Here is a 14417-nt window from a genome sequence, read left to right on the forward strand (position 1 = left end):
CTCATGCTGAGATGTTTCAGGACTTTTTCTTTTGTGCTAATTAGATTATTTTTCTGTATTTTGCAGATTATCTTTGATCTAGAGCAGCAGCTTCGTGATTTAAAAGAAGAAATGTTACAGGGAGATTCATTAAGAAAACAACAATTAGTTGAACTTGGTCTGCTGAGAGAAGAAGAGAGAAATAAAATACAAAGAGAACATGAAGCAGAGGTTTGTATTTAAGACAATTAGTAGCCTTGTTTAGGATTCAATTAAAATCCTTGATTCAGATGCTTATTCAGACAGGAATGGCTAGAGCTTTACAAGTCAAGCAGACCTTTTTTTTTTACAAAATCGTAATTTATTGAGAAAAATCATCTCTATATGTCTCTATTTCATAAAACTTACACAAATATGGTTATCAGATCAATGTAATTTCAGGTAACTTTTTTTTTTCAATCATTTTGTTAAAACCAGGGTGAGATATACAGAAGTTTAAATGTTTTTTTTTTCTTCTGCAAGAGCAGTGCGCATTTTAGCTTGCATGCAGCTTGAGCGCCCCGTTGAGCGAGTGGGCACGCATTTTATTATGAAATACACTTTTTGGGAAAAAATACACTTTTTTAATCACAGAATACAATTTTTCATTCCCAGAGGTTGGCAGGTCTGGTCAAGTGTTGTGTTATTAATCAAGTTATATACAATTTTGAGATTTGGGTACCACATTGCAGGGGATCTCTTTTCTTCATATGTCACTGTGTTGGACCACTGAGACCACTGGATGCTCCCAGCCAAGGTGTATGGCAATATGTTATCTGAAAATTTCCCATGATGCTGGTAAGCAAGGAATCACACTTTAGGTGTCCCTGTATCTCTGTGTGTTACAAAATCTCCAATTAAATCTAATTTGCTGATGTGGTTTACGGTACACCATGTGGAGTGTTATAGAAACAGTGGATAGAAGAAGAAAAGAAATGGATAGGCGAGAAAGTGGAAATTTGAGAGTAGAGTAATCTTTCTTGAATGTAGTCCTGAAAAGGACTGTAAACCAGAAGAGATTGATGAGTTGAATACAGCTTGAGTAGTAGGATGGATGAGGAGATGCTGGCTTGAGTCTGTGAGTAGAGATGATGAGTAGAAGCAGTAGAGAGACTCGACGTTTCGGGCAGGTTGACTGTCCGTCTTCAGGAGACTCAATCTCTTCTGGTTTACAGTCCTTTTCAGGACTACATTTAAGAAAGATTACTCACTCTCAAATTTCCACTTTCTCGCCTATCCATTTCTTTTCTTCTTCTATCCACTGTTTCTATAACACCCCACATGGTGTACCGTAAACCACATCAGCGATTGTACATGCCACTATGCAAACCTTCAAACAACAAATCTAATTTGCTTTAAAAGAGCTTTAGAAAGTGATATTTGAATGAAATAAAATTGGCTTTCTTTTATTGATAGGTGAGACAATTGAGATCTGAAATGGACCAATACAGGACAACATTGCAGAAAGAAAACAGTACAAATATGGAACAAGCTATGAGACAAGTAAGATAGTAAAGATTCAATGTATGAATGTAATGGTTGCAAATATTATGCAAATATATCAGGCTTTGAGAAAGTATAGTGGGAATTATTCATCCGCGATTGGACTGGCAATTACTGTTTATCCTGAGGTTCGCCCTGAGGGGAAAATAGTTACATTGCCAGTTCAACCAAGGATTAATAATTCCCACTATGCTTTCAAAAGAAACGCCTGATATATTTGTTTTAAATCCCTCTGTAACTTGTGGACATAGCCCTTTGCTGATGTTTAACCAATCTAGACCAAATCGAACGTTGCTGGACCTAGTCCTACTCTAGGCCTGTCGAGCTAATTGCTAGACAGTTCATGAGTAGGCTGTGCGCGGCTTCTATCCCACTGCACTTGATGAGAGGTCCGCTGCGCTGTGTTGGCTGTTGCAGTTGCACTCAATATGTAAATAAATATGTGCAGGCTAAATATTATTAGTATCAGATCTTGACTCACCTTGTTAGGTATGTTTATTTCAAATCTAAGGATCTTGAATGAATGGCTGTCAGAATTGTAATCTAGACCCAATTCCACAGTGTTTTTTCAAATTGTAGGTAAGTAATTTGAGCAAGAGATTGTATTTTACTTTATTTGATTGCGAATGATTTGGGTCAAGTCAGAAAAAAAAATGCATGTGCAGTTCAGCGTTGAGAGAAAATATTGAGTGTGAGCATGCGCAGTTCTCCCCATGAAAGTATATCGAAAAATATACGGAGCTACAATAAAACTATACGGAGCTATTTGCAGCGATGTGTTTTCCTATTGAAATTATACTTTGTCACATGATCACGAATTGACCATTTATTTATCTAGAATACTCATTAATATTCATGAGAGGGATATAATACATGATAACTTCCGAAGGTAGGGGATTCACATTCATTGTTAAATTTACTTTTATTGATTTAAATTGATTCTGGGTAAATTTCATGAGTATGTAACAAGTGTTGCTTTAAATTTACCCACACATTGCTCCTTGATCATTTATGTTGTTGTCAACTGGTTTTACAAATGGGAGAATGTAGTGTAATAATAATATGTTTATTTATATAGTGCAGTTACTATGTGCATATGCTCAACTGTACTTTGATAACTTGTTATCATATTATTACCCCGGCTGTAGCTTAATCGCCATATCGGCTCTAAAGCATCAAGGAATAAATCCTACCGGGTACCCATTCATCTCACCTGGGTTGAGTGCAGCACAATGTAAATTTCTTGTTGAAAGAACACACAGCATGGCTGGGATTTGGACCCACGTCCCTCTGATTGAAAGAAGAGAGTCGTAACTACTAGATAATGTCTTATAAAGGTGCCTAATTATAATAAGTTTTTATAGACCTAGCGAAAGTGTACTTTCCTTAATACAACATATTCATGTTTGATTCTATTTAGACCAATGAAAGATTAAAGGATATTGAGAGAGACTACACCACCAGACTGGAACAAGCAAACAAGGTAAAAGTTAATAATATTGACTGGCTTTGATAGAGATACATGTATGTATGGCCGATCACCCAAAGCATAGTCACCGCTCATTCAAGACAAGTCCATTCTATAATCAAATATGGGACATCTTTAGAAAATTCGTAACAAATTTAGAAGTGTTTACAGTAAACTGCATATACAAAGGAGACATCTTGTTTGTCAACAAAACACTTAAAGGTCCCCTGACATACAATTCATGTTGTCTTCACTTAATGTGTATGAGTCTCTACTTCACTCATTACCTCTTGAATTCTGATGTGCATCATATAATTTCAATATTTTTATTTCATTTTTCTTGCATTTACTGCAGTATACTAAGCCCCGCCCGATTAAAATATATATAATTTTTTGCCTATTGTGATGTCACAGGAAGCAGAAATAAGCATAACAATACACAATGCTATGCAATTTGCCATATCTATATGCCATTGCTACCAATCACAAGTCTTCAAACAACACTAGGGCCTGCATAGCAACCATTCAAACTGTCATTTAGTTACTGCTTGTGAGGTGGTATTTTATGAAGACTTGTAATTGTTAGCACTGGTACATAGTTATGGCAAGTTGCTTTGTGTATTGTTATGCTTATTTCTGCCTCCAGTGACATCACAAGAGGCAAAAACAATGATCTAGTGGATTTTAAGGAGGCGGTGTATAGTATACTGCAGATAAATGCAAGAAAAATGAAATAAAAAATATTAAGATTATATGATGCACATTTAAACCCAGCAGGACATGATTTGGTGAAGTAAAGACTCTTACACATTAACAGTAAGTATTCTGTATATTCATGTCAGGGGACCTTTAATAGCTTGGCTCCAGATTAATCAGGTAACTGAATTCATATACTAGAGACCAGCCCTCTCCGCTTCAGTAACTTGCACATTAGAACAATTACTTTGTCAGCTTCAAAATACTATAGCAATGTGCCACTCACAATTGTGCACTTTTGATTAGTGACCATATTCTGAAAGACAATTCAAAATTTATCTCTTTAGTAGTTTGTTTGCAGTTTTGAGATTACATAAATATACACAGCTTGACTCATTGTAAACACTCTTTGCCTAATTGGAAAAAGTACCGGTAATGATAATAACAATAATATTGATAATTTATATCTCATTGCACATGATAATATGCGAATACTGTGCTCATGCATTAATTGAATTGAATTTATTGATTGTTTATGCATGCACAAGATTTCATATACAACGCAAATACAAACATAATATGAACTTATTATCTGACTTCAATAATATTTTTTAACATCATAAGCTTATATTCTTCTTCCAGAGTGAGTGCAGCCTCACAGTTCTGAAGATTAACATACTGGTTGTATATATATATATGAGGAGATTTTGTAATATGTGTATTTTGTTTTATCTAACTCTACAATTTATATAGGATGAAAGTATATGACTCTGTTCTTCTTGTTTTGTTTCCAGACTATTAAAGATCATGAGGATACCATTCATCAACTGAGAGAAGAAAATCAGATGTAAGTATTTCATCTGAGACTGTGAAGTCTGGTGTACACTACACAATCCGACTATGCCGTGATAGAAAACATGTCACATTTTGCATGAAATATGAAAGGTCAAAGAAGTAAAATTATTTTATTTAAAGTTCAGCATTTTGCTAGGAATACTAAAATCAGCATCCTGCTTTGCTTCAAGCCCTGTAGTCGGGTGAAGTCCAAATGGGTTTCAAGTCACAGCTAATGATGAAGACATTACGATTTGGAATTAAATTTCGTTCTTTTTTTGGTCTCGCCTGCATAGCAGAGCGAGACTATAGGCGCCGCTTTTCCGATGGCGGCGGCGTCAACATCAAATCTTAACCAAAGGTTAAGTTTTTGAAATGACATCATAACTCTGAAAGTATATGGACCTAGTTCATGAAACTTGGACATAAGTTTAATCAAGTATTACTGAACATCCTGCTTGAGTTCCAGGTCACATGACCAAGGTCATTTAGGGTCAATTAACTTAGACCATGTTGGGGGAATCAACATCAAAATCTTAACCTAAGGTTAAGTTTTTGAAATTTCATCATAACTCTGAAAGTATATGGACCTAGTTCATGAAACTTGGACATAAGGGTAAGGAAGCATTACTTAACATCCTACTTGAGTTTCAGGTCACATGACCAAGGTCAAAGGTCATTTAGGGTCAATGAACTTTGGCCAAATGGGGGGTATTTGTTGAATCACCATCATAACTTTGAAAGTTTATGGATCTAGTTCATTAAATTTAGACATACATGTAAAGGGCAATCCCGGGGGGGGGGGGGTGGGTGGCCAGTCAAATATATTGCTGTACACACGCATGACCAAAAGACGCGTTTAAAGGTTGTTTTTTTTTCAGTTTTGGACGCAGGCAGCATGCACTCGTTACGGGTATCAAAAACACAGATTTTCAAAAATAAGGGTGGTTTTGCAAGACTTGTCAATGGTCAATCGCGGGGTCAAACGTATTTAGGTTTTTTTTTTTTCCAAAGCTTTTTCTCCAGGGCTTTTTCCTCCTCATTTCTGAAAAGTGTTCAGGTTCTTCCTGATTGTGGTATTTTAACCCTAACTGCACTGGGGATATGCAATACCCATGAATATAGTTTTGTCTATATTTAAATATATTGTTAGCAAGAAGACAAAACTTTTTAGGGGTCATATTCTGGCGACAACTTGTTTGGGGCCAAAATGTGTTAATGAAGCTCGCGATAAACTTGTTTAGGGGGTTATTTTGCACACAGAGAAAAAATCCTTTAGGGGGTGTTTGGAAATAATTTGGCCACGCATGTGTACAGTAATACATTTGACTGGCCCACCCGGGGGACAATCAAGTATCCCTGAACATCCTGCGCGAGTTCCAGGTCACATGACCAAGGTCAAAGTTCATTTAGGTTCAACAAACTTTGGTTATGTTGATGGTATTTATGGAATTGTCATCATAACTTAAAAAGTTTATTGATCTAGCTCATGAAACTTGGACATAAGAGCAACCATGTATCTCTGAATATCCTTTGCGCATTTCAGGTCACATGACCAAGATCAGAGGTCATTTAAGGTCAATGAACTTTGGCCATGTTAGGGGTATTTGTTGAATTGGCATCATAACTTAGAAAGTTTATGGATCGAGTTCATGAAACATAGACACAAGGGTAACCTCGTATGAATGATTGTTTTGCACACATCTTAGGTCATATGATTATGGTCAAAGGTAATTTTGGGTCAATGGACATTGTATTTTATTGTCATATGAATGTTTTCTTTTGTGGATAATTACATGTATTCAAGAGCTGTTTTCAAAGTCAGTACTGCTACTATATCGAATTGCGCAATGCAGGCGAGACTGCCAGAGGCGTCCCACTTCTTTTTAATTTAAGGAGGATAGAAATGGACTGAAATTCCAATTTTAATTTTCAAAAATTTTATTTTTTCGATTTTGTAGGTCGGAATGTTCATATCAAAAAGCTATAATTTCTTTAAAAATCGGATCACAACAAATAATATAGTATGCACTAGGCCTAATATAGGCTTCTGTTATGAATGTATGTATTTCAAGTTAGATTACAGGTTTGAAGATTGTCTGTCCAATACTATGTTTTCAGTATGCAATCCATAGTATGATCAGATGCCTTATTTGATTGATAGAATCACATCTTTGCAAACTTAACAGAAATTAACCGTTAGCTATTAAATGAAAGATTATGATTTGTGTATTTTCCTTACAAATCATTTGATAATACTGGACTGATTAACCTACCATTTCTTTTTCTCAATTTTTGATGAATTTCTTCTCTCTTTTTTTAATCACTTCACAGAGCTAAATCAAACATGGAGTTACAACTGACTGAGACAGTATCAAAACTTGAAGATGAAAAAGAACTTTTAAGAAAACAACATGAAGCTTACAACAAGGTATACAATGTTTGATTTGTTCTACTGATCCAACTATATCATGACTAAACCATCTTAATCTACTATCTATTCAGAATAGATAGTAGATTATGATGGTTTAGCCTTGATAGTGTTGGACCAAGTGGCAGACGCTCTACCAACTGAGCCAACTCACGGGTTAGACTCACTTAATTTGAGTCTCATTTAGCACATTGCCCATGTTGTCATATTTCTTCTTATTATTTTGCACTTTTCAAATGAAAGTTTGATTCATAAACAGTTCATCTCATCAGTAAACTAAGTGGTATAAGACCAAGATATGAGTTTAGCCTAACTGGTAAATACATGTAGGCTTAATAGAAATTACACCAAAATGGTTGATAAACAACCTGATCAATATACAAGCTAGGATGTTTAATGAGATCAAAGTTAAAGTAGACCAAGTGAGTGTATAACATGTGAGAAGGAACCCTAAATTCATCTGTCTTGTTTAGATAATTGATATACATGACTTATTCACCAGTGCCTTTACATACAAGTATATTGGAAAAGCATGGTATAAACAAAAAATTATAATAATGCACATGATCTCTCAATGCCATACTCATAACATGTAATTGTTCCTTATTAGCAAATAATAACCCAAAGAAAATTAATGAATTCTTATTTTGTTGATCACAAGTTATGTAGCCATAGGAATATCATATCTAATGAAAGTGATTAATCTCATGTTTATTTGAAAGGCTGTTCAAAGAGAGCTTGGTGACCAAAGACATAGGATTAAACAACTTGAGAGAAGACTACAACAAGAAGAATTAAATCATCAAGAAAAGGTACTTATATTGATTGATTGATTGATTGATTGCATTTATTCTTTTTCATTCCAAAATTTAACAAAAGTTACAATGTATAGCAAAACACAAAAAATATAATATACAGAAATGAAAAAAGGGATCCCACTGGAAAGCAAAGCTTGTTAGTATGGGTTCCCTGCAATAAATAGTTAATTAAAGTATATCTTTGATCAATGGAATTAAATTATATTGGCCTATGTCTTTATCAGATACTTTGTACAGTATTCTTCATTCTTATCACTAGTCATTTATGCATAATATCTATTTTGGCCCACTACAGAAAATATTCCCTGGTGAGTTTTCTCACTTTTGAGCCCAGTTGTCACATTAATATTAAATTCCCCAATTTCCTGCAAAAACAGAAAGCATGGAATTCATGAAGAACATGAATCCACAGAATTGCACAGAAAACGCAATTTTCAGATTAAAAAAAAATTGAAGTTATGAAAATACACTGCCAACGGTGAACCTTAAAGAGAAATGCCAGTAGTTGCAGTACACACTGATTTCATGAGAAAGTCTGTAAAACCAGGCTTAATTGTCAGTATATCATCGAGGATCTAGATCTGGTACAGTTACATAAACTGAACTTTGTGAAATCTTGAAATCTACGCTGAAAAATGTTCACACTGAAGATCACCAACACAGATAAGCGCACGTGGGACAGTGTATTATTATTGCTTTGAATGTCGGCCCGACGCTTGACCTGAATCCTGTGCTTATTTGCTAATTTCTCAGCAATTACACAATTTCTTCCAGAATCCTTCGGCACATATTTTTATTTATACAAACAGACACTTTGGTGGTCATTTCATTGGATTCTGTACGAACTCATTTTGATATAGTTACCACAACTGGCGTTTACCTTTAAAAGTAAAATCCAATGAAAAGAAACTATGCATCATGAGGATAAGCTGCTGATCAAATCTTTTTGCAGTGTTAAGCATTTGTTCATTATGTAGTGCATATACATGAATATAATGAAAACAGCACTTTATTGAGTTTTCACTATTACAATTGAATTATCATACGTTTATCCATGTCACAGAAGAGCACAGAATTTTATATTTAGAAAAGGAGAAACTGGGGACTTCATGTATATGTGACCACCGAGCTCAAATGTGAAAATAATTCACCAGGGGAGGTACCCTTGAATGAGCTGAAATAGATGCTTTGGCTTCAAAAATTTGCAAAATTGTTTTATCTCAAAGAACACAGGTTAACTCCTTCTCTACTGACTGTCAAAATTCATCATATTCAACCAAATATTTTTATAAGAACTCCTTTTCAGACTGCAATGAATTCAGATGTAGAATAGTAATCATCTTTTGGATATTAAAAGCCATGAAACATACTGTCACTACCTAGACAGTACATATTTTTCATTACCGAAATCATGTTATTTGCTTATTATTCAAGAATTTGATTGTTATTTTTTATCTTAGGTTTTACAGTTACAACATGATTTTGAGCAGAGGAATCGGGGACTCCTACCAGCAGCTATTAAAGATGTGAGTTCATAGCCCCTTGCATTAAAGTAATAGACCAACAAAAAAACTCATGGCTTTACAAAGGACTTATTACCCTTTCTTCTGCTAAATGGTTTACCCCAAATTTTCCCTATTTCAACACAATGGGAGTAAACTTTCTACAGTACATGTACTAACATCACTGCCTTACTTTGGTGAAAGGAAGCAAGTTACAAAAGTACCATTTGTTGTAAATGAGCAATGTGTGTTCGTCATTTACATCGGCGTCAATGCAATTTAACCGCATATTTTCTTCAATATCTGTCAACAGAACAATCATTTCTTCCCCAAATTCTGCCTGAACGTGCAACATGCAAAGGGTATTTCAGAATTGGAGCCCATATAGTCCTTCTCCATGCAAGCACCTTTCAGCTACTAGTTCATAGAAACAAGCTATTCTATTCACCAGCTTGTTACATGTATAATCAATGAAGCTCATATTAGAATTCAGTCTACATAAAATGAATGTTGCTACGTCAGGGAAGCTTTAAGAGTTTTCATGCCAGGGGGTGTAGATTTTATTTTGAACAGCCTTTGCACATGCTCAGATTTATCAAAGAAAAGCTTCTCATCATGGCAACATTACCATACTGCTATGTTTAAGATATTTTCCACAAAATTACCACAAAAGATTTGGCATCAGTTTGCTCTTTTTAACGGAAATAACAATGAAAACAGAAAAAAATTCCATCTTATTTGTGTGATTTATTTTATAGATACTGAAAAAAACAATGGGGGGCAGGAAACCTCTTTGCAAACTTGCCTTCAAACTGATGTTGTAAGGGGTTCAGTTTTAAATTAAGATGGATATGAAATGTGGTATATCATATTTGACTGTTTCTTCAAGTAATCTGTGATTTGCTTATATTTAATTTGGTGATTTTTTTCCCCACAGGAATTAGATGCTACCATCTTATCACTGAAGTCTCAAGTAAATACTCTTCAACAAAGACTCTTAGTCATTCAAGAAGAAATTGATTTAAGGAATAAACATATTGCCAAATTCTCACCAACCAGAAACTGATGGAAAAATGAGGAGTGTGATTAGTGAGGTCACCTGTGGGTTCTGTTTCATCAAACTTAACAATTGTTTGTCAAATGATTTTTTACAATTGATTGCATCAGACACAATGGTGAAGCTTGTATTATAGACCCTAAAGCAGACCTGCCAACCAATACGTTTTAGCCGTATTTAGTACGTTTTTGCAACCAAAATACGGCAGTACGTTTTTTCTTCGAAAAATACGTTTTTTGTATTAAAAAAAAAATATATATATATATATTTTTTTTTTTTTTTTTTTTTTAAACTAAATCGTAATTTATTGAGAAAAATAATCTCTATATGTCTCTATTTCATAAAACGTGCACAAATATATTAGATCAATGTAATTTCAGGTAACTTGTTTTTTTTTTCAATCATTTTGTTCAAACCAGGGTGAAGATATACACATGTGTTAATGTTTTTTTTTTCATCTGCAAGAGCAGTGCGCATTTTAGCTTGCATGCAGCTTGAGCGCCGCAATGAGCAAGTGCGCCAAGCATTTTATTATGAAATACACTTTTTTGGGGAAAAATACAGTTTTTTTTATCACAGAATACAGTTTTTCATTCCCAGAGGTTGGCAGGTCTGCTAAAGGCTGTTTCATAAAACTGTTTGTTAGTAATGTACAATCCTAGGAACAACTGAACTATGGCAAGCCAAAAGGGTGTCTTCATTCCCATTTACACCAGGATGAAAAGATGCAGATCCAAAAAAATGGATTTGTAACAAATGCTAGTACCCTGATGGCATCTTAACTCCAGACCTTGTGGATGACAATCCAAGGACTAATGCACTGGTCCACTGTGATGACAATGATTGTGGGACAGAGACCCAAGTTTTCACCAAAGCGTGCACCAGAGTTTACTTCTTCATTTTCAAGAATTGATAGACATCGGCTGAAAAAGGTTTTGTGTTACTCGAATATCAATGGCTGATGCTTTATAAGATGTCTAGAGTGAATACTAATTAAATGATCGGTTTAAAGACAGTGCTCACGTGACTAGGCAGTTTGATGCTGTATAAAGCCTGTCAGCTTTGATAAAGAGTCAGAGTAAATTGAATTATACTCGTGTATCATTGGGCGATGAATAGTTTTAGGTATCTAGTTTCCTCTCTCTGTAATGTTTTTTTTTTACAGATATTAATTCAATTTTAAAGTATTTGTAAAATGGGTGAATTGGACAGAATTTGATGAGTCCCTCCATGAAAAGCAATTACTTCAACCTTTTATTATTAATAGTAACATCGCCGAGAAAAATTCAAAGTGACAACGATCAGTGACAAAGAAATCACTCAACTGAAGCTTTATTACTCTTGTCTTTTCTATTGTGTCAAATTTATTGCAAAGCGAGGAGTTGCTCGTTAGATCCATCTAAATTTTGTTTGTTCAATTCAATAAACTATTAATATCAATCCTCCAATTTTTAAAGAAATTAGAATAAATACACTGTCTGTTATAGAGATCATCAAAATGGTACAAATTCTAGGATTTACATTCATGGATTAGATCTAAGGTTTCTCTATGGAAAACCAAATGTAGTTTGTGTTTTAGAGGAGGTAAACATTTTAACAAATGCTTTGGTTTCTCATATTAGTAAACACGGGAATGATGAGTACAATAGGATTTTTTTTTTTCCATTATAATACTTTTGGCAATTTTTCTTCCCATAATCACAGGTGTCAGTCATGGCTCATGATATCACAGGTGTACAAAGTAGAGATACAATACAATACAATATTGGTATTCATATTGCACTCTTTACAATGACTGTATCACAGCGCTTTACAAAAGAGCAATTAGAAAATTTGAAAATTAGAAAGATTTAAAAGAGATGCCAGTCTTCAGGCCACAAATAACTTCCCATTTCAGGTATGTTGAAGGTTTCATGTTGTGGTTCTTCTGTTCAGACCAGTGAGTTCAATTGACTGGCATCCCTGACAGGGATTAATATGGGATTTAAAGGGGAAGTTCACCCTGAAAAAAAATTGTTATGTAAAAATAGCAGGGAAAATATATATTGGTAAATTTTTGAGGAAAATCCATCAAAGATTTAAACAGTTATTTACTTTTTATTTTTTTATGTATCGTTAATATAAAAAATCAATTAAATGTCATTTTATTTTTTTTAAATGAATAAAAGGGTTTTTATTGTACCTTCAGTATATTAACAGACAAATTATTTCACACCTGATCCTGAAAGATTTTTTAGACATCATGAACCATTAGATGATTAAAATTCATGCATTTTATATTTATATTTACATAACATGGGGCAGCTACTCGTATATGAAGTCACCAATCAAAAAACTTAAAATTCTAAAAACTTTCTTTGATGGATTTTCCTCAAATTTTTCACCAAATTTTTCTTCTTTTTTTAAATGGTATTTTACAACAAACTTGTCCTCAGGGGAAACTTCCCCTTTCAATCAATCATTGAGTCATTTTTATTCATTTATACTTTAGAACATACAGGATAAAAACATCATCAGCAGAAGCTGTATTACATCATGGTGCTGTTTTTATATGGACTTTTAAAATGTAGAAATTATCAATACTGTGATATGAAAGGTATATTTTATTATTGGTAGCCAAATGTGACACGTATCTCTAACAGTATTTTTAAATTTATTTATTACTATTATTATTTAGATATTCCAATTTTTTAAAGACTGATAACTGAATAGGTTCATTATCCAATGGCATTCACATTCCAGTATATGGTTTGTTTTATATCAAGAAAAGCCTTACAGCTAGATCAAATAACAAAAAAAAAATAGAAACAGAACTTTGTTTGCAAACAACCAACTTAAAATAATTGGTCATATATCTAGCAATTTCCAATGCAAATTTGGTTGTATTAAAATGTATATGTGTATTTTTTTATTAAAAGTAATAAGCAATAATACGTAATGTTACTTTTTATAGCCACTGCCATTTTGTTTCTGTAAAATATATTCATACTTCATGTATGTTTTTATGTTCTTTCTTGCTATGGATTTTTAATGTGAGTGTGTCGTGGTCTAGTGGTTACGGCTCCTGTCTTTCAATCAGAGGGACCTGGGTTTGAATCCAAGCCGTGGCATGTTTTCCTTCAGCAAGAAATTAATGCACCAAGTGCCTTTAGCAGCTGGAGCTACATGTACAGCTGGTGTATACTGTGCCATTGAATATGCAACTAGATAATCAGCACCTCATAAATGCTTTGTATTATCATTGCTGTTGTCGTTGTTATTATTGTTATTAGTGTTAATATGTTTAAATGTAATTGTTTAACTGTAAATGCTGTTAAATTGTAAATATTTTCTGATTCCCTCTTTTCTATGTAAATATGCTGTGCATTCCATTTTTAAATTTCATTTATGTAAATTGTAAAGAAAAACTTTTATGAATGTAAATTACATTCGTTTGCAATTTTTTAAAGAATTTGTAAATTTATAAATATATTTATTGTCATCTTAAAGAAACATGAGCATTTTGTTGTAGTTTTGTTTGTTTATTCTTTATATTAAAGAAAGAATTTTTTTCCAGTCAAAGTCCATAACCGATTTATATGTATATTATTATAGAGCACAAATTATCTATTCAAAATCAAGAAATCTGTGAAAAATATATCACATAGTAAAACAACATTCTTTGGCAAGGTCAATATATGTAAAAGTATGTCTTATGAAGTATTGGTGATCCATCTTATGAATATTGATCAGTACTATTATCACCAAACTTCAAAATGTGAAAACCTTGGCAGCATGATATTATGTGTGCTTGCTATAATAACTAAGATAAAAGTTCAATATTTCAGTGGGGGGGGGGGGGTTGATCCCTTTCCACTCCTATTTTCAAAGCCTTCAAAAACAATTGTTATTATTCAAAATTAACCCTGATCCAATATGCTAATGTGTACAGTTGTGTCCACTAGTAGTTTCCCCTAAAGCATGAATAAATCGTAATCTCTGCAATCCTTGTCTTATATCAATCTTCCAAAGCAAAATCTAAAATGAAATTGAAAATAAAAATGCCAAGGGCATCTAAGATCATTTCATTAGATATTTGTCTTCATAGTAT

General features: G+C 33.6%; 1 protein-coding gene across 2 annotated transcripts in view; it reads left to right on the forward strand.

The window, feature by feature from the left end:
- The window catches only part of LOC129269186 (centrosomal protein of 112 kDa-like), a 42331-nt gene extending 29989 nt beyond the window's left edge, over window positions 1–12342 (forward strand). For both annotated transcript variants that reach the window (XM_064105450.1, XM_064105451.1), the window contains exons 19-27: window positions 67–210; window positions 1435–1521; window positions 2942–3004; window positions 4480–4532; window positions 6854–6950; window positions 7673–7762; window positions 9229–9294; window positions 10208–10507; window positions 10692–12342. In XM_064105450.1, coding sequence (XP_063961520.1) covers window positions 67–210; window positions 1435–1521; window positions 2942–3004; window positions 4480–4532; window positions 6854–6950; window positions 7673–7762; window positions 9229–9294; window positions 10208–10336 — 729 coding nt within the window. In that variant the 3' untranslated portion in view covers window positions 10337–10507; window positions 10692–12342. The remainder of the gene's footprint in view (window positions 1–66; window positions 211–1434; window positions 1522–2941; window positions 3005–4479; window positions 4533–6853; window positions 6951–7672; window positions 7763–9228; window positions 9295–10207; window positions 10508–10691) is intronic.
- The last annotated feature ends 2075 nt before the right edge of the window (window positions 12343–14417 follow it).

The sequence above is a fragment of the Lytechinus pictus genome, chromosome 10 (assembly GCF_037042905.1).
Source record: "Lytechinus pictus isolate F3 Inbred chromosome 10, Lp3.0, whole genome shotgun sequence".
Taxonomy (NCBI): domain Eukaryota; kingdom Metazoa; phylum Echinodermata; class Echinoidea; order Temnopleuroida; family Toxopneustidae; genus Lytechinus; species Lytechinus pictus.